The sequence below is a fragment of the Pteropus medius genome, unplaced genomic scaffold (assembly GCF_902729225.1).
Source record: "Pteropus medius unplaced genomic scaffold, Ma_sr-lr_union100, whole genome shotgun sequence".
Lineage (NCBI taxonomy): Eukaryota > Metazoa > Chordata > Mammalia > Chiroptera > Pteropodidae > Pteropus > Pteropus medius.
The window spans coordinates 15,882,024-15,902,693 of record NW_024354500.1 but is presented as its reverse complement, the minus strand read 5'-3'; the positions used below and the strand labels follow the sequence as shown (position 1 = coordinate 15,902,693).

Genomic DNA, 20,670 nt, shown 5'->3' with positions numbered 1-20,670 from the left:
GGGATAGACCAGATATATATAAAATGTGTGTATGTAAATATATTGGCATATATATCCTTCTGAGATTCTGATGTATGCCTCTGGTTGGAAATCAGTAAAAAATTAATGTCTATTTTTTCCACCCCAAGAATTTGTCAAATTGTCCAAACCTACTGTTTTGAATCTTAATACTCCTGTGTATGCATTTTTCATCTGTATATTTTTCATACTATTTTCACTTTTTGAGAATTTTTTGTTAGTTGTTAAATTATAGTATAAACTTATTAATTAGTGTTACTCTGCAAATCAATTTTGAGCAAATGAAATGCACTTCAAAAGTTAAAAGGAATTTCTGTTACTTTTTTTCTATTGATTATAGGGACAAAAGCCAAGATGGATCATCAAGCATGGTTTTTGAGAACTTCAAAGCTGGCTCTGGCCTTGGCAATCATCCGCTCAAAACCAGCAGACAAAAGCAGCAGAGAATACACAGAACACCTTGCGAGGGTGGTTTCTGGGCGGGAGTCTAAGTGGAGATCAAAAGTAGAAGCCTTAGAAGCTGAAGTTCTGCAATTACGTCAAAAACTTGTTCTGAGCGGAATTTGTTCTGGATTGTTTAAGAGTGGTGAGTGCATGAAACTGCCTTTTGGTAATATATCCATCTGTTTTATTTCAGCTTCACAATTATTTAGCCATTGTTTAGTTTCCGAAAACAAGGCGACTTCTCTCCCTATAAAGATTTTTTATGTCTAGCTATTTATTAAAATTTTATTCTCTTCTCCTAATGAATGGGGCTAAATCAGATATTGGGATGAAGTTAGAGAATGAAAATAGATGTTTTAAGCTTACTGGAAAAATTAATTTTAAAATCATATTGTTCAACTTTATTATACGATGTATTTTATGTTGCTTTTTTATTAAATAATTCATCTAACAGTCATATATTAAGTATCAGCTATGGACCAGGCATGCTGTGGGTGGTGAGGACCCAAAAACATAGAAGGAGGGCTGTCCTTGCTCACATTAAGTACCCGCTATTTTAGCAGGCAAAACAGACCAATAATTAACCTAGTTATGGTGAATACAATAATAGACGTAGTAACAAAGTGCAGAGTGGGAAGCTATTTATTCTGCCTGGTTTCTCAAAATGCTTCTCAGATCTGGCCCTCAAGGGTCTGGCCACTAGTCAGTGAGATAGTCACAGAGCATTCAGCAGGAGGCAGGAACGTGAGCAAAGGCATAGCAGTAGAGTATACATGTCTCATTCAGCATACTGCCAGCATTACATTTCAGAGCGACCAGAACACTGTAAGGTAGAGATGTGATGGGAGAGAAAGGAAGAGAGGTGAGTTAGGATCTTGTTCAGAAGGGCCTGGACTTTGGGTGGTAAACACACAATAGAATATACAGATGTCAAATGATAATGTACACCTGAAAATTATATAATTGTATTAACCAATGTTACCCCAATACACTTAATAAAAAGCAAAAGAAGAAGGGCCTGGAATGTCAGCCTAAGGACTATTTTTACCTATTTCTTATCAGTGAGTTGACCATATAGTCTATGGTCTGTAGGGCCCTTATGAGAGTGAAAGGAAGGGACTGTTAATAATTATACTAGGACAACAGGCAAAAGCCAGGACTCACTTGAACAAACTGGAACATGTGGTCATCTCATTCATTAGGAGCCATACAACATTTTTGATGCAGAGGACTGAACTTCATGTTGGGATTGGGAAACAATACTGGTGATTTTTTTTTGAAAATGTAAACCAGATCAAGCTACTCCTTTGTAGAAAACCTTTCCCTGGTTTCCAGTTCTGCTTCCCATGTGACCCAGACTTATGATCATGGCCTATATTGCTGGGGTGATTTCACCTCTCCTCACCTTTCCTACCTCATCTCATACAACCTTTCTATTGTAACTCAGTCACCGTGGGCCTCCTGCCAGTCCTTGAAGGCTTTTTTTGCCTCAGGCCTTTTGTTATACTCTTGTCTTTGTGGCTGGCCTCTTCTCTTTCTAGAGCGTCCACTCTGTATACACAGCATCCCCCACCACTTAAATTTTTACCCGCACGCTCACTATGGATTATTTCGTTTGTTTACTTGGTTGATGCCTAATCTGAGCTAGAGTCCAAGTGCACTGAGGAGTATGTCTTTGTTTTACTCAGTACTCTCTACTAAATGCCCACTCGAAGGCCTGCCACACGGAAGGTCCTTAACAAATATTTGTCAAGTGGAAGTGGAGTATAGAGGATGTTTTGGCTGTTACAATAATTGGAAGCAGAGAGGACAAGTTTTAAAAGCATTTACTAAAGCCAAGATGAGGAATGAGAAGTTGAATTAGATCTATGATAGAACTAAAAGTAGGTCAGACAGGTATGAATGATTTCAGAATAGAACTTCAGACATTTGTGAATGATTTCAGAGAGTTGTTAAGGAAGAGAGAGAGACATTTAGGATAAATGAGGTTTTCAATCCTGGTTATTGAATTGATTGTGAGGCTTTGAATCCAGAAAAAGACTTATAGGATAAAATGTTGAGTTCGGTTTGTCTGAGTATAAGGCTAATCCCTGAACATACAGGGATTACCTAATAGGAAGCTGGAAACAAGTCCTGAATCTCAAAGGGAGTGAGCAGGCTGGAATTATAGGCACAGATTTAGGATTCACTGACATTTAATAGCTGAATGAGACTATGAGTAGTTGAGACTCACAGGGAGAATAGAGCTGGAGAGTGGGGGTACTGCGGGTTCCAACATTCCAGAGGTGGGCGGAGGAAAAGGAGCCTTGAAAAGCATGTGACTATCACATTAGTAGTGTGCAGGTGTAGTGCACACATAAGCACTGTGGGTAGTAGGGTTCTCACTAATTTTAGTTTTGGAGATAATCAGGAAAACTTGCTAACCTAATACCCAGATGTTACTAAACTCTCATTATTGTGTGAGCCAAAATAGTGTTATACAATTTGTAGCCACATTTTAGTCTCTCTAGAATCTTCCAGGTAATAGTACCCAGTGAGTGGCAAACAATCAATTTCTTAATTTTTTTCTGTGAAGTTATATGATTGATATGGCACAGGTGTAAAAATTTCCAGTAATTTAAAAGTGCGACTATCATAAACATCAGTGATATCAAAACTGTTATTTATCATGAAGGGTCTATTTATAACACTGATATAGTGGTTTGTATATTTGTTTTGAACTTGAGTGTGCCTAACAGTGAGAGCCTAGGTGATAACTTGTTCTTAACACTGAGAACTTTCACTTATAGCACCTGTGAGAGAATTTTCAAATATCACATAATTAAAATCAGTTTTACTCGCAGCAGGAATTGCAGGTAAAGTGTTTCATTGCAGATGTTTGGAAATAATCTGTCTCTCCATCTGTTAGCTTAAACTTGAAAAATGAGGAATAAATGGATAGTTCAAATAAATAGGCCACTATTAAAGACAAAAACAAACAAACAAACAAACAAAACACCCAAGGGGTGGGGGTATTAGATTGATTGATAGGAAAATAAAGGAGGAACACAGCTGTTCCGTAAAGATGTATAATTTGAAAGGCTGACATGCCTTGCTCTAAGAAAACTTCATACCTGAAAATCCAAACTATATTACAGATGTATTCATATCATTAGATATTTTTTTCTGGAATTTTCAGGGTTGCTCTGCTAATGCAGCTGTTCTCAAGTATTTAGGGACAGCAGGCCCTTAATAAATATTGAGTGGCGTGCTTCTTGACAAATTGAGGGGCTGGAGAACTTAACTTACAGCATTAACTACCCACTGAAGGAGCAGAGCAACCCAGAATTAACTAAAGCAGAGCTGAAATGACAGTAAACATACAAGGAAGTATGATATGATTTTTGCATCATTTTAGGAAGTCATTATTTCTTTATTTTGATTTATTTTCCTACAGCTTCTGATAGAGAAATATAATTCCTTATTTATTAAGGTGCTAAACTGTATAGAGAAAGGATAACTAGAACTTGTTCTTAGAATTATGCTACATATTTATTTCACTTAAATGCTCCTTCGTAGTGGGGGAAAGGGAGGGAAGGAGAGAGAAAAAAAAAAAGAGAAGGAGGGAGGAAGGAAGGCAGGAAGGGAAGAAGTATCAAAGAAGCTCAAATATCCAATGAGACATTTCTCAAAATTCTTTGGTGATGCATGGCAGACACAATTAGTTGTCTTCTCAATATCCAGCTTCCTTCTTCCTAAGTCACTCCAATTTTCTTTTGGCAGAAGTGTGCTCATGCGCAGTGGGTTAATCCATTAAAGCCTTATACTTGTTTTGCCAATATTGTTCTAAGGTTGGGCAGGGGCCAGTGAAAGGTAAAAAGCAATCATCTGAGCTTTTGATAAAGACTTGCTTTTTTGCAGTGCTCCATTGCTTGCCCCAGACCCTGCTTCTTATCTTGTGTAACTCTGGATTTAGGAAAAAAGTTTTTAGCTAGACTGTTGTTGACCAGGAGTCAGAACAGTGGCTGGATATCCCAGCCACCCATGTACACCTTGCCAGATCCAGCGTAGACCTTGTTTTTGTCTTTTGATGGCTACTTTTCCTGTCCGGGCCACTCAGCCGCCATCCCATCTTTTTGTTCTTCCTTGTCCCAGACCACATACTAAGGAAAGATCGGAAATAATTGACTTGCAGTCATAATTGTGGAGCTCAGCATTTATATGTTGGGGTGTTCACAGTTTTACAGATCCTGAAAGAGCATAGAAAATGAATATATAAGCATTTTCTTCTTAGTTTTCACATGTAAATCATCAAATACAATGATGGAAATTTGCTTAAAATTGCAGTTGATTTAAAACACACGTATAATGTACATAAAAATCTGAGAATGTGCCCTTAATTTAATATTGATTATAATAAAGTCTCCAAATAATTTAAAGTAAACTGATAATTATACATTAGATATGTTTTACCCATTATATAAAAATGACCTTTTGATACTAGAGATCATCAACATACAAAGGAATTAAAGTTAAGGTTTAAAAAGCTCAGAATATTACATGGCTTTAGTAATGACAAGGCAATGATTTAGAATGTAAAATTTTAGTGATCATGACAGGAGCTGGCTCTGGTAGAAATGATGTATGAAGATAGGGAATAAGAAGGCCCAAACAAATACTGGCCTACGTACTGGGCCTGAAAGATCCAAGAGCTTCAGAGGCTGGGCTTAGATGAGGGCAGCTGAGCATCCTGCAGTATGCAGTAGTCCAGATGGAAATCATCAATCCTCCCAGATCTGTTCCTTAAACCAGGCTCTGAATCTCATTGTATGGTTCAACCATCTTCTTTGCCCAGACTGGGTTCCAGGAGAGTTTGTGTCTTGAATGCCCAAGTTATCCCCTAGGTAGGCTTAGTATATACTTTATATCTCTGGAGTCTCCACTTCTCTCCATTTCCAGTGCCACTTCCTTGGTCTTTCCTGATTTATCCCAATCAGACTCCATGTTTATAATTGTAGCCTTGTCCGCTTTCAAATCTAGATTGCAGCCTAGTCTCAAGGATTCTCATTACTTTAGGATAAACTCACAGTATTTAAAATGGGCTACTGGTTTCTCTACAATGTGGCTCTTGCTTACCTCCATAGCCCAACCTCTCACCACTATGCCTTCCACATTCTGCACTGTGACATATGAAATTTTTTCACTTACTTGAATCAACCGTATTCTCTTTTAGATCTAGGCTTTTATACTTTTTTTTTTTTTTTTTTCTGTAGGATATGTTCTCTCTCTCTCTTTTGTCTGGCTATATGCTATTCTTTTTTTTCTAATGTAGTTTTAATACTCCTTCTGTCTTTGCTGACAGCCTCCCTAAACTAGATTAGATTCTCCTGCTGGGAAGCCCCATACTATTGTGTACTTTTCACAGCATTCATGAGCTTAATTTTAATTGTTTAAATAGTTTGTTTTCCTCATAGAAACTAAGCTCCATGCTTACAGAAGTATGTCTTTTCTCATCACTACTGTATTCCTAGGGTTAGCATTGGGTGGAGGTGGAGGTGGACTTAGAGATATTTGTTGAGTGAATAAGTTTAGACATGATGTATATGAGTGTTAATACATGGAACAAAATGGCATTGCCGATCTGTAGTGATAGGAGAGGGATCCAGAGAGCAAGATCCAGCATCCTAGGAAAGGAGACCCACTAAGGTAGGATGAGTTTCAGGGCTTCTACTTTTGAGAGAGTCATGTATACATACAATGGTTTAATCGGAACAGAATAAATGAAGAGTGACAATGTTGACTTCTGATCTCTGGAACAAAAGCTAAAAACTATTCAAAATTCTTCTGTATTCCTAGGTCTTTGTTCAGTGTGAATTTTTTTTTTTTTAAATAGTTTAACCTGTAGCAAATTTTAATCTAGCTCTTAGAATTATATTTTTTGCAGGCTTTTTAAATAGCTTTTTGCTATTTCTCTGTCTTTGAATTTTAAGTTTCTGTTAGAAATCTAAAGATACCATGAGGATTCTGGATTTAATATTTGGATACTAGACACCCTGAAATTTATTTTTTAGAATAAGATCACTGTGCAGTGAATAGAGCCAAGGTAGATAGCTCTAGACTGTAGTTTCTACTGGGAAAATAATTGGAATAATATCAGTTACATTATCAGAACAAAAAGGAAATCAGAGAAAGAGGGGTAAATGAGAGTGGGCTTGAGATTCTGCACTTCTGATAAGCTCCCAGGAGAGGTGCATTCTGCTAGATCTGATAAAGAGGAAGGATTGTCTCTGAAGGGAAGGAAAAAAGGCTGGTAGTTGGAGAAGGTGCAAGGTGGAGGGAAAGTTCTTTTGTTGTTAAGATGGAAAAGACGTCAGCACACTGGAACTTTGGCGGGAAGAAATTCATGGAGAGAGAGGAAAGTTGAAAATTCAAAAAGGAGAGCATAATAAAGGAATTATAGGTGGCTTGGGGCCTGAAACTCAGAAGAAATACAGAGCACAAGTGGAGAAACCGGCTCTGGACCTCAAGAAAGAGCCACCATCTCTTCTCCTTAGATTCTTCTCAGGTAGGCGTAGGTGCCTCTCTATTCGTGGTTTGGTTGTGTTCATTTCTGATAGTTCTTCAAGGAGTTCTCTTTTAAAATTCATTCCCCATTGCCCCTCTTCTCCAGTGCCCATTACCCCTAAATCTGTCTCCTGGTCCTGTCCTTTCTTTTTTCAGACTGCCTTTGGATTTTCATTCTTGCATTTTTTTTCTCTGCTGCTTCAAATCTTGTCTAAGAAGTCAGCCCCACCTCTTGCCTTTGGTGCAGAAAAAGAAATGAGGAAACAGTTAATTCACTTGCCTAAAGGTGAATAGATAAGTAAATGAAGTGCAATTCCTCTAGGTTCCCAGAATGATGCCTTTCTAGTACATTAAGGTATTTTTCTAAACCAGTGGTTCTCAAAGTGAGCTCAGCAAACCAGGGGCATCAGCATCAGGTGGGAACTTGTTAAAAATGCAGATTATCAGATCCTACTCTTTACTTACCTGGATCACATATTCTGGGCATGGGCCCAGCAACCTGTGGCTTACCAGGCCCTCCAGGTGATTCTGATGAAAACTGAAGTTTGAGAACTACTGGTATAAACAAATAAAAGTGAAATATATGTTCAGGGAGCATAATAGGACCTCTTCAGAAAAGAGGTCAATAGACACCTATTCATCCCCAATCCAAAATATCTGAGTATAATGAATCAGGAGGAATTTGTAGGTGGGCCTCTGAAAAAAAATTTTTTTCGCTTTACAGAGGAGAATTTTATTTTAAATTTTGTTTTTATTTTTAAATTATAGTTGACATTCAATATTATATTAGTTTCAAGTGTACAGCATAGTGGTTAGACATCTATATGACTTATTTCCCCCTGATAAGTCTAGTACCCACCTGACACCGTATGTAGTTATTGCAATATTATTGACTATGTTCTCTATGCTGTACTTTTACATCTCTGTGTTACAAAATAGTCATGGAGATGAAAGATTTCTTAATACTATGATAATATTTGACCCTAGTCACCAAAGAATTGAAAAAAATATTCATTTAGAGCCTGGTCAAGCTGAGACAGTTAGTAGAAATGAGAGGAACAAACAAAGAATAGTAACATTAGCATGACCTTTAAAACTATGTTTGACCTGTTCCATACTGTTCAACGAAATATGTACATAAACTTAATAGGAATCCCAGGACTGTGTATTATAGATTCTTGTTCTAGGAGAACTTCTCTCTTCTCTCTCTATCCTTCTTCCCTTTTCTTCCTCCTTCCATCCTTACTTCCCTCCTCCCTTCCTAATGAGCACCCACATATGCCTTGATAGTGGAGTCTTATTATAAGACGTATTTTCTGGAATATAAGGCATGCAGTTGTAAGAGAATGCACCCTTACCTCCTCCCCACGCCCCCGCTTTTTTTGCAGGGAAAACATCATTTTTCTTATATCTATTTCAAATAATTTAAAAGACAAATATTTGGCTAGGAATTTTTTAGATAGAAAATGCAGTATATTGTATACTAGAAATCAGTAGCAAACTTTAAATTTGATTAGGCTATACTATTACACCAGTCTTTAAGGAGTATATAAAGTAACAAAACTAAAATGAAATATACTGCTATAAATGAATGCCAGCATGTTGCAACAATAAAACAAAACACATTTACTCATAAATAAAGTTTCATATCATGTACTTGGAACTATGAACAAAAATACTTGCTTTTATTCTGGGTCATACTGAGAGCTAAACTAGCTAACCTTGATATAAAATGAATTTGAATAAATTCCTAAAAGGAATACAGAGACAAAACACATGTATCAGTAAAAATTGGTACAAAACCAGCAGTGCTTGGGAGGGAGTCTCTGCAGAGGAAAGTGTGGTATGTATGGGCTCTTCTGTGATTTGTGTGGCAGCACTCATTACAAGGAGGGGCATTACGCTTTTCTTATACTGCAGGTAAACGGTGGACTTTTCAATTGAATCTCCTGTTTTGGAAACATGATTTATATGAATTTTAAAACTTAAGTTGCTGATAAGCATTTCTTAGAGTTAGTGTGAAAGTGAAATACATCAGAAAGTGCTTTCGTTGTGGGTTATGTGTGCTTTGAAGGAGACATTGAGGTGGCGAGCTGCTCTCAGCCATTGAGCAAATCCATTGTTTCACATCATTTTGTGGTAAGCACTTGATAAGTTTTCTTGTTTGTGGTCTCCCCCATTTCTCTGAGAGTTGGAGAGAAATATTGCCTATGTGTCTTTAATGCATTCAGAGTATGTCTGCCAAATGTTGCGCTTTGAAAGAAATAAGAAAAAAGATTGCTTCCAGAGAAAGCTGGTTCTTACACTTTCAAAATCCTAGCTCTAAAAATTCCTCATTACTCTTTTAATTAATAAGTCTCATGAAGAACAAAGACTAAGTTGCTTTTGTGCCCTCCCTTGGTGCTTGATTCAGTGAGATCTTACACCGCACAGAAGTTTTTCAAAGATGTTCTTGCCTTGATGTTTAAATTACCACCTGTGATTATGCTTATAAATATTTTCAGTATAAGTAATTTTCATGAGCTAAGGTAGGATTTTCTATGTAAAATGTAATACATACAAAAATGTTAACATTTTACATCAGTTTGACAAATAAGCACTTGGTGAAAAGTAATTGGTAAAAATTTTCATAATACATATGTACTTTTTATTATATTTGGAGTTTTTAAAAATTGGCAATAAAGCAGAATATTGCAGAATTTTGGCATCTTTCCTCCCTTCCATTGTTATTCTAATAACATATACTCTTTACCCTGGAATTTAGTATAATTTGTTCATTCTTTCTGTAATATAAAATTTTTGATAGAATGACCTTATTTTTTGACCCACTTCATACAGGTTAGATGCTATTTCGCATATTTTAATACTTAATTTTGCTAATAACTGTGCCTTTAATAACTCTGAAGTTATTTCTACCTTTGTACTTTGTGAAGTGTTTATCCTCATCTGATTATTTTTCAGCCTGTGAATCACAAGGTGTTTCATCATATCTGTAATTTCCAAGCAGGAGTCAGTCCAAAGTAGGACAAGTCCATGCTGGTGGGCTGCTTTGTGTAACTGTGCAGTTCTCTGATGTTTGACAGGGCAAGAGATACAGCAGGAGCTGGACCCAGAGAACTGTGTGTGTCAGTGATCTGTACTTTTCTAGTCCCTCTGAAACTTCCTTTAAAGAAGTGCCTTGTCCATGCACAGGGTTCTATGATAGTGAACATAGTGAAGACAAACTTTGCTGCTCACTTGCCTTTTTAACAGCAAACACCATATGAGTCTAGGCCTTTTGTACCTACATATCTGTGTGAAAAAGAGAAGATCCATTAATTAGATCTGCAACTTAAAATTGTTACAAGTATTTTTATTTTTTAATAACTTTTGAGAGTCTTTGCCTCTTTAGTGTTGATAGACATAAGGCTACAGTTCCAGGCAGTAGACCTGAACCCTGCCTGTGCATTAGAGTCACCTGGGGAGCTGTTAAAAACCTTGATGCCTGCGTTACATCCCAGACCAATTATATCAGACTTTCAGGGGTTTGGGCTGAGGCAGCAGCATTTTTTCACAACCCATAGATTATTCTGAAGGACAGACAGTATTGAGAAACATTGATTTAAGGTAAACTTTTATTTTCTGTGTTCAACCTAAATGCCCTTATTATGAGTTTTCATTATTAATTCCACCCAGCTTTAATCCCCTCATTTTATTGGCATATTTCAGTAGTATGCTGCAGTTATTTATTTGAAACAATAGAACACACTGATATTGGCCATACTGTGGGGATGCATTTGACTGTAGAGTTAATCTAATTTACTTGAATTGTGAAATTTGGAAGCATGGACTACACTGGTGAGAGGGGAGGGTGAGTGTGTAGGCAGCTAGGGGAAGAGCCAGCTGTTTACGTGTATTTTTGGATATGATGGTGGAACAGCTCGGGTTTAGAGTTGGGCCTTTGGTGGGGATCTCAAGCTCTTTTTTGTCAATAGTGAACAACTATAGAATGAAAACTGGCTTGTTTTTCAACCTCCTTTTTTATTCTGTAAGGGGAAATGGTAGACAGTTTCTTCCAGCCTGTAAAAGCAATATCATAAGGCATATCATTTTTAAAGTCAGGGAGTACTTGTATTTCTGCTCTTCCTTCAGTATTGTTTACTATAGTATATAGCCTATTGAACAATTGGGTGTATGCTTTTGTAACGCATCTTCTTACATTATTGCTATACTTACTATACTGTTCAAGGTCCTTGAATTAGTAGTAATACTCAGCAGCTCATGATGAGTTAAAATGCCTCTTTAGAAAGAAGCAACTATGCCTTCCTTCCATTTACACGTTGCAGGTGATTCACCATATCAGCTGGCTATGAAATCTTATTGGCAATTCTTTGGAATATTTTTGAGAAACCTTATATCAGTTGATTCAGAGACATTTTCTATTGTATAATTTATAAGAAAATATGGATTCTGATTTTAATATTGTTAACAACTTTACTAAGAATTCTCAGCTATTAAAATTTCTTAAATATTATTTTTAAGATATTTCTGTAGTAAATGCTCCCACCCCACCCCCCCCAATAACTACAGTTTTCTATATTTACTGGAAAGTAGTAGACACTTAGTTTTTATGGGATGAATATCATGGATCTATATGTTTATCAGAAGGCATCTTGGAAGTAAATGGCAGTGCATGTGATTGCAACATCCATTCTGACAGCATATTTGAATAAAGAAAAGGGCAATGCCTAGAGCATCATGCTCAATATTTAATAATGAATGATCGTCATCAAGGTCTCACACCCAATAGATGCCCAATGATTAATTTAAGAATAAGCATACATAAATGAATGCAGAAAGAACCGAAAGAAGGAGGGGACAATTGTTGATGGTGGGAAGGGTTGCTGAGGACATATTCTAGGCATGAAATGCTTATTGGAAATATCATGGATTTTGCAATTAGATGAATCTGGGTTGAATCTTAAATCTACCAATGTTTGCTAAACTCTTGTAGGCAAGAGACCTCTCACGAGACTCACTTTTCTCCTCTGTAAACTGAAGGTAAGGAGAAGAATGATAATAACTAGCAATGGTGAGGTTTAACGGGGAAATACGTGGCACTAAGCTTCCTGACACATAGATAAAAAAATTAGTACTGGTTTCCTTCCTCCTTGGCCTTGATACTCTGGGAATTGGCATTGATTCCTTAGCAACAGAAAAACATTGTGTTTTTGTTTTTTTGACTTGAGAATTTTGTTTAGTTCTCTCTTGCGAATAGCTGGATCTAGTTGTTTTAGCAGATTCTAGTGGGAAAGGAAAGAACAAAAGTTTAAGGGTATGTGTGTTTTACTTTCCAGTAGTAAAACCGAATGATTGGTGTCACTGCCACATTCTCAGTTCCAGTCCAGTAGCAAACGGAGATCTTCAGTGTGTTGCTGGCCTGGCGATCTGATTCTCTTAGGAGTAAACTACTTAGAAAATTTTGTGGGAATTTGACTTGTTATCCTGTTTAATTATTTTTTAAAATTTATTTATTTTAATTAGTTTCAAGTATACGGTACATTGGTTAGACACCTATATAGTTCATAAAATGATTCCCTCAATTGCTCCCTCCCTACCTTGACCTTCAACTTCACCAACATATTAATGCTAACTGCATTCCCTATGCCATGCTCTCCATCCCCATGACCATCCATTAGCTACTAATTTGTATTTCTTTAACCCTTCACCCCATTCTCCCAGCACCCCAAACCCTCTCCCCTCTGTCCAATACCAAATTATCCACTATATTTCTGAGTTTGTTCTTTTTATTCCTTAGATTATTCATATAAGTGAAATCATATAATATTTATCTTTCTTATGTGACTTAAATACTTTCTAGGTCCATCAAGGCAATATTTTTTTCCATCCCCTTCCTTTTAGTCTGTCTTTAGTTTGTCTTTTAATTTGAAGTGAGTCTCTTGTAGGCAGTATGTAGGGATCTTGCTTTCTTATCCATTCATCCACTTTATCTTTTAGTTGGAGTCAAGTAATGGAGTCAAGTAATCTTAATTCTTTTCCATTTGAGGTACTTATTGATAGTAATGTAGTTGTTACCATTCTTTATTCCTGTTTTTGATACATGTTTTTCCTTCTTAAAGAAGTCTCTCCAACATTTCCTGTAATACTGGCTTGGTGGTGATAAACTCCTTTAGCGTATTTTTGTCTGGGAAGCTCTTTATCTGTCCTTCAACTCTAAATGATAGCTTTGCTGGATAAAGTATTCTTGGTTGTAGATCCTGGGTCTTCATCATGTCGAATATTTTGTGCCAAGCCCTTTTGTCCTGTATAGTTTCTTTTGAGAAATCAGCTGCCAGTCTTATGGGTGCTCCCTCATAGGTGACTATCTACTTTTCTCTTGCTGCTTTTTAAATTTTCTCTTTGGTCTACGACCATACTACCCTGAACAAGCCTGATCCCATCTGATCTTGGAAGCTAAGCAGGGTTGGGCCTGGTTAGTACTTGAATGGAAGACCAGGTACTGTAGGTGTAAAAAAATAAAAAATAAAAAAAAATAAATAAGGGATTGTAAGCTAACAAGGTCCTTGCAATCTGTGAGGTCAACCAACAGTTGCCTCACATAAAAATAATTAATTAATTAATTATTAATTCTCTCTTTGTATTTAACCTTTGGCATTTTAATTATGATGTGTCTTGGTGTGGGCCTCTTTGAATCTCTGGTTTGGGGGATTCTCTGAACTTCCTGAGGTTGTATGTCTATTTCCTTCACCAAGTTAGGGAAGTTTTCCATCATTATTTCTTCAAATAGCTGTTCAACATCTTTTCCTTCAGTTATGTCGATGAGACAGGTATTTTGACCTTTAATAGTATCCCATAGGCTCCTTAAATTATTATTATAGTCTTGGCTTCTTTTTTCTTGCCATTGTGATTGAGTGTCCTTGGCTTTCCCATCCTCTATATAGGTCATTTGATCCTCTTTATTCACTTTGTTTATCCCTTTGTTTATTCCATTTAATATACTTCTCATCTCAGATAACATTTTCTTCATTTCAGACTGGTTCCCTTTTACAATTTCCTTTTCCATTTTTATGTTTGTTTGTTTGTTTTTTTTTTTATCTCTTTGTTGAAGTTCTTACTGAATTTATCTACACTTCCCATAAGTTCATTGAGCATCTTTATAACCAGTGTTTTGAACTCTGCATCTGTTAGATTACTTGACTCCATTATTTCTGGATCTCTGTTCTGTTCTCACATGTGGTTTCTACTTCTTAGTCTTCCCATTTTGACTGCCTTTCCATGTCTGTTTCTATGCACTAAGCAAAGCTCCTAAGTCTCCCAGTCTTATTATATTAGTGTGGCTTTGTGTAGTAGGTGACCAGTGGCACAGTCCTGAGAGGGGTTCGTTCAGCTGCAGGCCAAATTTGGCCCAAGCCTCTGTCCCTTCAGGGCCATCTGTTAAGATTCAGCAAGCAGTCCACAGATGCTGTGATTATAGTTGCCTTAAAAAGCCATACCAGAAACCAAGGCCAGCTGCCTTGGTAAGTCTAGGTGCTGCTCAACAAGGAGCGCCTAACTCACTGAGTCTATATCTGGATGTGGCTTGGGTGGGGAAGTGAGTTGGAGGAGGTGGGGTTTCAGGGAATCCTCTGGGCAGAGCAACCTCTGTTATCCAGTTTGATAATGTCTCTGCTAAGGTGGCGCTGAGTCCGCGCACTGGGAGGGGAAGGGCTCAACAGGGAACTATGGATATGTGAGCACTTTGGTACAGAGCGAGTCTTGCCTCAGCCCTCACTCCAACAATGTCTCCGCACAGCTGAATCGGCACTGGTGCTCAGAGTGAGCAGGTCCGTCACTGCAAAAAGTCTGCTCACAGATGCGACCCCTTTAAGAGGTGTCTGCCACTGCCGCTCCCTCAGCCTCTGTCTCACTCATCCACTTGAGACCTGGCAGTCCTGCATCCTTGCCCCGTCCTACCTTCTGCTGTTGCAGAGTGATTTCTTAGATTTCTCCCTAGTTGTATGGCTTATTCATCTAGATCTCAGGTAATTTTTCCTTGCCATTTGCTCCTCAATTTAGTCACCAGAGGGATGAACAGAACCTCTATTATCTATACCATTTTTTCCCCTCTCCTGTTTAATTATTAATGGTACTTGCCTTTCATTCTCTACTCTTTTTATATTGTTATAAAAATTTCTAATCTAATTCTATTCTTCTGCAGTGAGCCTTCTGATTTCTCTCTCATCTATAAAATATCATTTCTTGACTATTTCAGGAGTCCCCTGTAGGTCATCTGCCACCCTTTTTATCCTCTGCAATTTTTCCTCAGATACAGTTAAGATCATGTTTTAAACAGTAGATGTCTTTCTGTCATCTAGGAACAGGTCATGTTCAAGTCCCTTCCCACTGTGAACCCAGAGTTTCTTTTCAGCTCTGTATCCTACTCTCTACATGCCTTTGCATTCCTCATTCCAGCTACACCTTCTCTGAGCCATTGCTCATGCTCCTGTCTCTGTGCCCTTGTTCAAACTCCTTACTGATACGAAGACCTCCCTAATGAAAGCTCTGTGATTCCTGACACTCACACTATATGAAATATTTCTGGCTTTTCCCCATTTTGAACTAAATCCTTTGTGTTCATAGAGCATTCACCTGTACCTCTGCTTGACATGAATGCCTTTCGACTATAGTAGAATTAGTTATTGGCTTGCTTTTTTCTTAGTTCTTTGATGGTAGGGGGCTTTGACTTATATACCATTAGAGTCCTTTTAGCCTTTATTCTAACACCTTTATATTTTGGCATTGCAGATAATATAAACTCTGTGAAATCATCTATTCTGGCAAGGCAGAATATATTTGGTTTGTTTATTTTCTCTCTGAAAAATGTGTGCTAATTTCATTTTTTTAGTGGTAAGAGATTATGCTGCTCTTTTGATCAAGTTTATTTAATTTCCTAGATGACTGATTTTTAGAATGAGTAATGGATGAATCAACTGTAATACTAAAGCTATGCTGTACTGCTTTATAATTTGGCCTCCCAAGTTATGAAAACCAGAGCCCCTGAGAATGGACTTTATTTTCAGGATATCAGAATAGTAAAAATGAGTGGAAATGAGTTCTGCTTGGTTAGCAGTAGGTGTCTGCAGAAAATTGACTTTGAGCTCTCTTTTTTACTACTCACGAGAATATATTTTAATAACATTTCACATATAATAATTAATTACTGAACTCTCTCTGGCTACCCCTCTTGTTCAAAATTAAGAATATTTTTACTTTGTCTCTTTATGATAGAGATCAGACTCTACAGAATTAAGTATATGACTGTTGGCCATTTTTATATGTTCTTATAAAGTTGTCATTTGAGACTTTAGTGGCAGATAGACTATACTTAAAAAAAGAATGTTAACTATGGAAATGCCTATGTCTTTAGACTATGACATGTGAATGAGTCTTGGTCTTCATAAAAAGCCTATAAATTAGTTCATACACTTAAGGCATGAAATGAGCTATATGTTATCCTTCAAATATTTTATTCTGGAGTAAAATGAAAGGCATCTAATTCCTAGATTCAAAATTGGTCAATTACAATAGTTTTCTATTTTGGAATTGTCACTCTGTCTAGAGGTATTACCAATATTTTCTTGTGAGTTTTTAAAGAAAAGAATCATTTCTGTTATTCCACAATGAAATAATCTTTTCATCTCTGATCTTTCATAACACTTTTCTCGTAGTGCTGTTATAAGATTCATTTAGCAAAATTGCTGAGCCTTGTGCCTGGCACCATGCTAAGTGCTTAGGTTACAGTGATAAGACTGATGTGGTGCCTCCTCTTTGGAAGTAAGTCTAAGGCAGAAGACAGACAGCTAACATATAATAACAGGTTCCATTCATCAGAATGATCTGATCTAGAAAGTCAGGGTGGTGAATGAGACCTCATTGAGAAGGAGGTGTTTGAGATGATTCCAAAGGAGCAGGGTCCTACAAGTGGCCCTGAGGCAGGAACTAGCTTGCATGCTCAGTGAGCAGAAACAGGTCAGTAGCTGTAGAGCAGAGTAAGGAATAGAGAGCAGGAGATGAGACCAGAGAGAGGACAGGAGAACAGATTATGTAGGGTTTGTTCCAGTGGGTAGGACTTTAAGAACAATGAGAATCCTTTGGTGAGCATTAAGCAGGAGTTTTAAACTTCTTGCTCTGGCTGCTGTGTGGAGAATGTAAGTAGGAGTAGGAGCTGGGTAGGAGTCTGAGGCTGTGGTCCATAAGGGATGTGTACTGGCATAGGGCAAGGCTAGAAGGAGACAGCTAGAATATATAATGCTTTAGTTTTGCAAAACAGAAAGTAAAATGGCAAAGGTGAACCCTGGAGAGGGAGAGGAAATCCAACTGAACTTGGAAAGATTAAATATGAATTAATGGAAAGACATTTCTGGGAAGCTTGAAGGTGGGAGAGGAGATGGCATGAATGGGACAGAACCCACTTCTTTGCTTCCCGAAGAAAGCAAAACAAACATAAATTAGTCTAAGATACTCACACTAGAATCACCTGAGAAGCTTTAAAAAATAATGATGTCTGGGTTTCACTCCCAAGATTCTGAGGTACGTAGCATGGGGTGCTAAGTTCTCAAGGTCACTCTAATGTACAGGTAAGGACGAAAAACACCAGTGTAAGATCTTCCCATATAAATTCTTATAAACGAGGAGATCTTGAGCCCAGCAAGAATCAAAGGAAGCAGGCTGAGTGCATGAGTTTGGGAATAGAGAAAAGCATTGCTTTTGATACTGGTTCAATTATGAGACTCGCCCTCCCCTGGAAACACTTATTACCTGTGCCTAGGAATAATTAATTTTTGTATGTTCTCTTATGGTGGTGAAATAGTGCACTGAGTGGGAATGAATGTCAACCTCAGTTGTCTAGCAGGGGAGACTCAGGGACCAAGCAAATTTAAAGGCAACATCTCAACAGTATAGATGTGAGCAGCTGGAACCTGGTGGTCAAGAGCTGAAATCAAAACAGTGGCTCCCGTGGCTTGGTGGAAAACAAATTCAGGCAAATCTTCTGGAAAGAGACTTGCTCAAGGAGAAGTTGATCTGTGAGATCTCAGCAGGAAAGGTCATTGGGGCTAGATTGTAGAGAGCTATGCAGTTTGGCATTCACAGTATTGGGAGGCCAGTGAATGGGTAATATTGCTGATTTCAATATTTTATTGTTTTTACCAGTTCCACATGGTGTTCATGAGATCCACACACAGATAAATGGAAATTCTGCAGGTGGGGTCATTGGCCCACTTGGCAGAGGATTGTATTTTCGTGAGTTTGATGTTATTCTGTAGGGCTATGATATTGGCATCACAGTATAAGAATCCACTGTCTCTCAACCTGATACTTCCTGTTTGTGAAGAAGTGAAATTAGGACTATGCTTTTTACCTATCTTTGTCACCTCAGTGACTGAATCCAAAGAGTGATTGCTTCTTCTTATCAGCTCCTAATTTTGTCCATGTAACTCTTTTTCTTTAGAGAAATTCTTTTGTTCATTTATTCAGCTTCCTTTTATTCAGTAGCTATTGGGTACAATGTGGAGAATACAGAGAGAAGGCCTAAGCCCTACCCATAGGATCACACAGCTTATCTGGGACAAGATCACATCACTAATTATACCCACTGAGACTCTACAGTCCAGAGAAAGATACTAATGTTCAGAGAAGGGAAAGAGTGATTATTTCACCTGAGCGCATAAGACTTTTGAAAGTCTTTTTGGAGGTAGTTGCTGACGTTGAAGGATAGCAGGATTTAGAAAGCTATAAATTCTAGAGTATTTCAGGCAAGAAGGACCAGTGTAAAGTACAGATACAGGAATGTACTGGCAAGTGGTTTAATTTGAATGTGGCGTGTAGAGCATGAAGGAGTGTTCTGGAAAATAAGATGGAAAACTAGGTTGGAGCCTATTAACAAGAGGTGTGACAGCCAGTGGAAAACATGCTTTATTCTGTAGGCAGCAAGGAGTGTTTGGAGGTTTTCCGGTAGGAAAATAGAAGGGAAACTAACATTTATTGGCTGTGTGCTATGCATGTGCCAAGCAGTACACTTTCTGAAAGTGATTCCTTTAGGTGACCTGAGGTTATTTAGGCAGGGTAACTGGGTAGTTGTGTTTAGAAATGTTTGGAAGAGGAAGGAGATTGGAGACAAGAGCCTCACTGTCATAGCCCAGGTCTTACATGTAATTATTTTGGCATGGAAAAACGGTGATACAAAAAAGGTTTTTATTTATTGAGTAAATATTTATTGAGCTCTTACCTGATATTCCAGGCTCTGGCATATGGCACTAAACCAGGCAGTGCAAGACTGCCATGGGGTACATATTCTTGTGGGTGAGACAGACTATACCAGCAGGAAATGATCAGGCAGTGGCAAGTGAGATTTAGAGAATTAAAACAGAAAGATGTGACAGAGACTTATCTGCTGGCTTCTTTAAATTGGGTGGTTAGGGAAGGCCTCTCTAAAGAAATGACCCTTAAAAAGATACTTGAATCATAACAGAGAATCAGCTTTGAGAAAATTGGGTTTGGGGTTGCAGAGAGCATCCCAGGAAGAGGGAAAGTTTAAATACAAAGGCCCTGAAATGGGAACAAACTTAGTAAATTCAAGGAACAGAAGGTGAGGCAGTATTAATATTATTTGTCAATGGAATATATATGGTGGTCAGGGAAGAATAAAAGTTGACTCTTAGGTTTCAGATGTTGGAGACAGAGAGTAGTAGCGCTGTTCTTTGGGAATTGGACCAAGCGTGTAAGTTAAGGATGTGGTTGGTTTCTTTTGGACATATATAGGGTTTTAAGTGCTGAGGTCAAGTCATTTTGAAATACCTAGGGACTTGAATTTGGAAGAGGGGGTAGATTTGAAGATAGAGATTTGAGAGCCATCTGCTTAAAGGAACTGTTTGAGGCTGTAGGAAAGATGGGGACATCTAGGAAGTTTGAACAGGGAAAGAAAGCCAAAGGCACAATGATGAGGAAGATTTAAATTGACAAACTAGAGGACGATTTGGGGGAGAGAGAAGGGGATAAGCAGGAAAGTTTAGAGTTTGAGCATCGTGAAGGCAGGAGGAATTGTACTGTCATTTGTCCTGAATCAAGCTGACAAATACAAATACAAAAGTAAATACACTGTTTTGTTTTGTGAACCCCACATAGTGAAGACAATTCAGCTAAGACACATCATTCCATTAGCTTATATCATGCATTTGACATTGCTGTCTCCCTTGGTGTATTTAAAGTTAGAAGTGCAATTCAGGCTGCTAGAGTGGGATTAAACAAAACTGCAACCTTTCCTTGTCAGCATTTCTCAAATATGCTTTGCAATATATACTTCCCGAGGCAGAAGACAAACACTTGCTTTAAAGTGAAACACTGTCTGTTCAAATGAATTGTGAAGTACTTTAAAATAACATTTTCTGTTTGACCACCAGGTGGTGTAAACATTACTTTTAAATTGTTCAGTGCATCAGTACATGTGATTATTAATGCTAAGAAATCATAGTTGGTAGTGACAAATTAAATATGACTGTGATGACATTTCATTGTATTTAAAAGATACTATTTGATTTTACTTTTTGTTTTTATGTGTGTGTGTGCGCGCGTGCGTGTGCGTGTATGGTATTTAGACCACCAACCACGTAGGAGCACAGGCATCAGGCA

General features: G+C 37.8%; 1 protein-coding gene across 1 annotated transcript in view; it reads left to right on the top strand.

Annotated features, from left to right (window-relative positions):
• MEI4 (meiotic double-stranded break formation protein 4) overlaps positions 1-20,670 on the top strand; it is a 170,152-nt gene that overhangs the window by 29,471 nt on the left and 120,011 nt on the right. Inside the window, exon 2 of the mRNA XM_039853116.1 lies at positions 359-604. Within this exon, the coding sequence (XP_039709050.1) occupies positions 359-604 (246 nt within the window). The remainder of the gene's footprint in view (positions 1-358; positions 605-20,670) is intronic.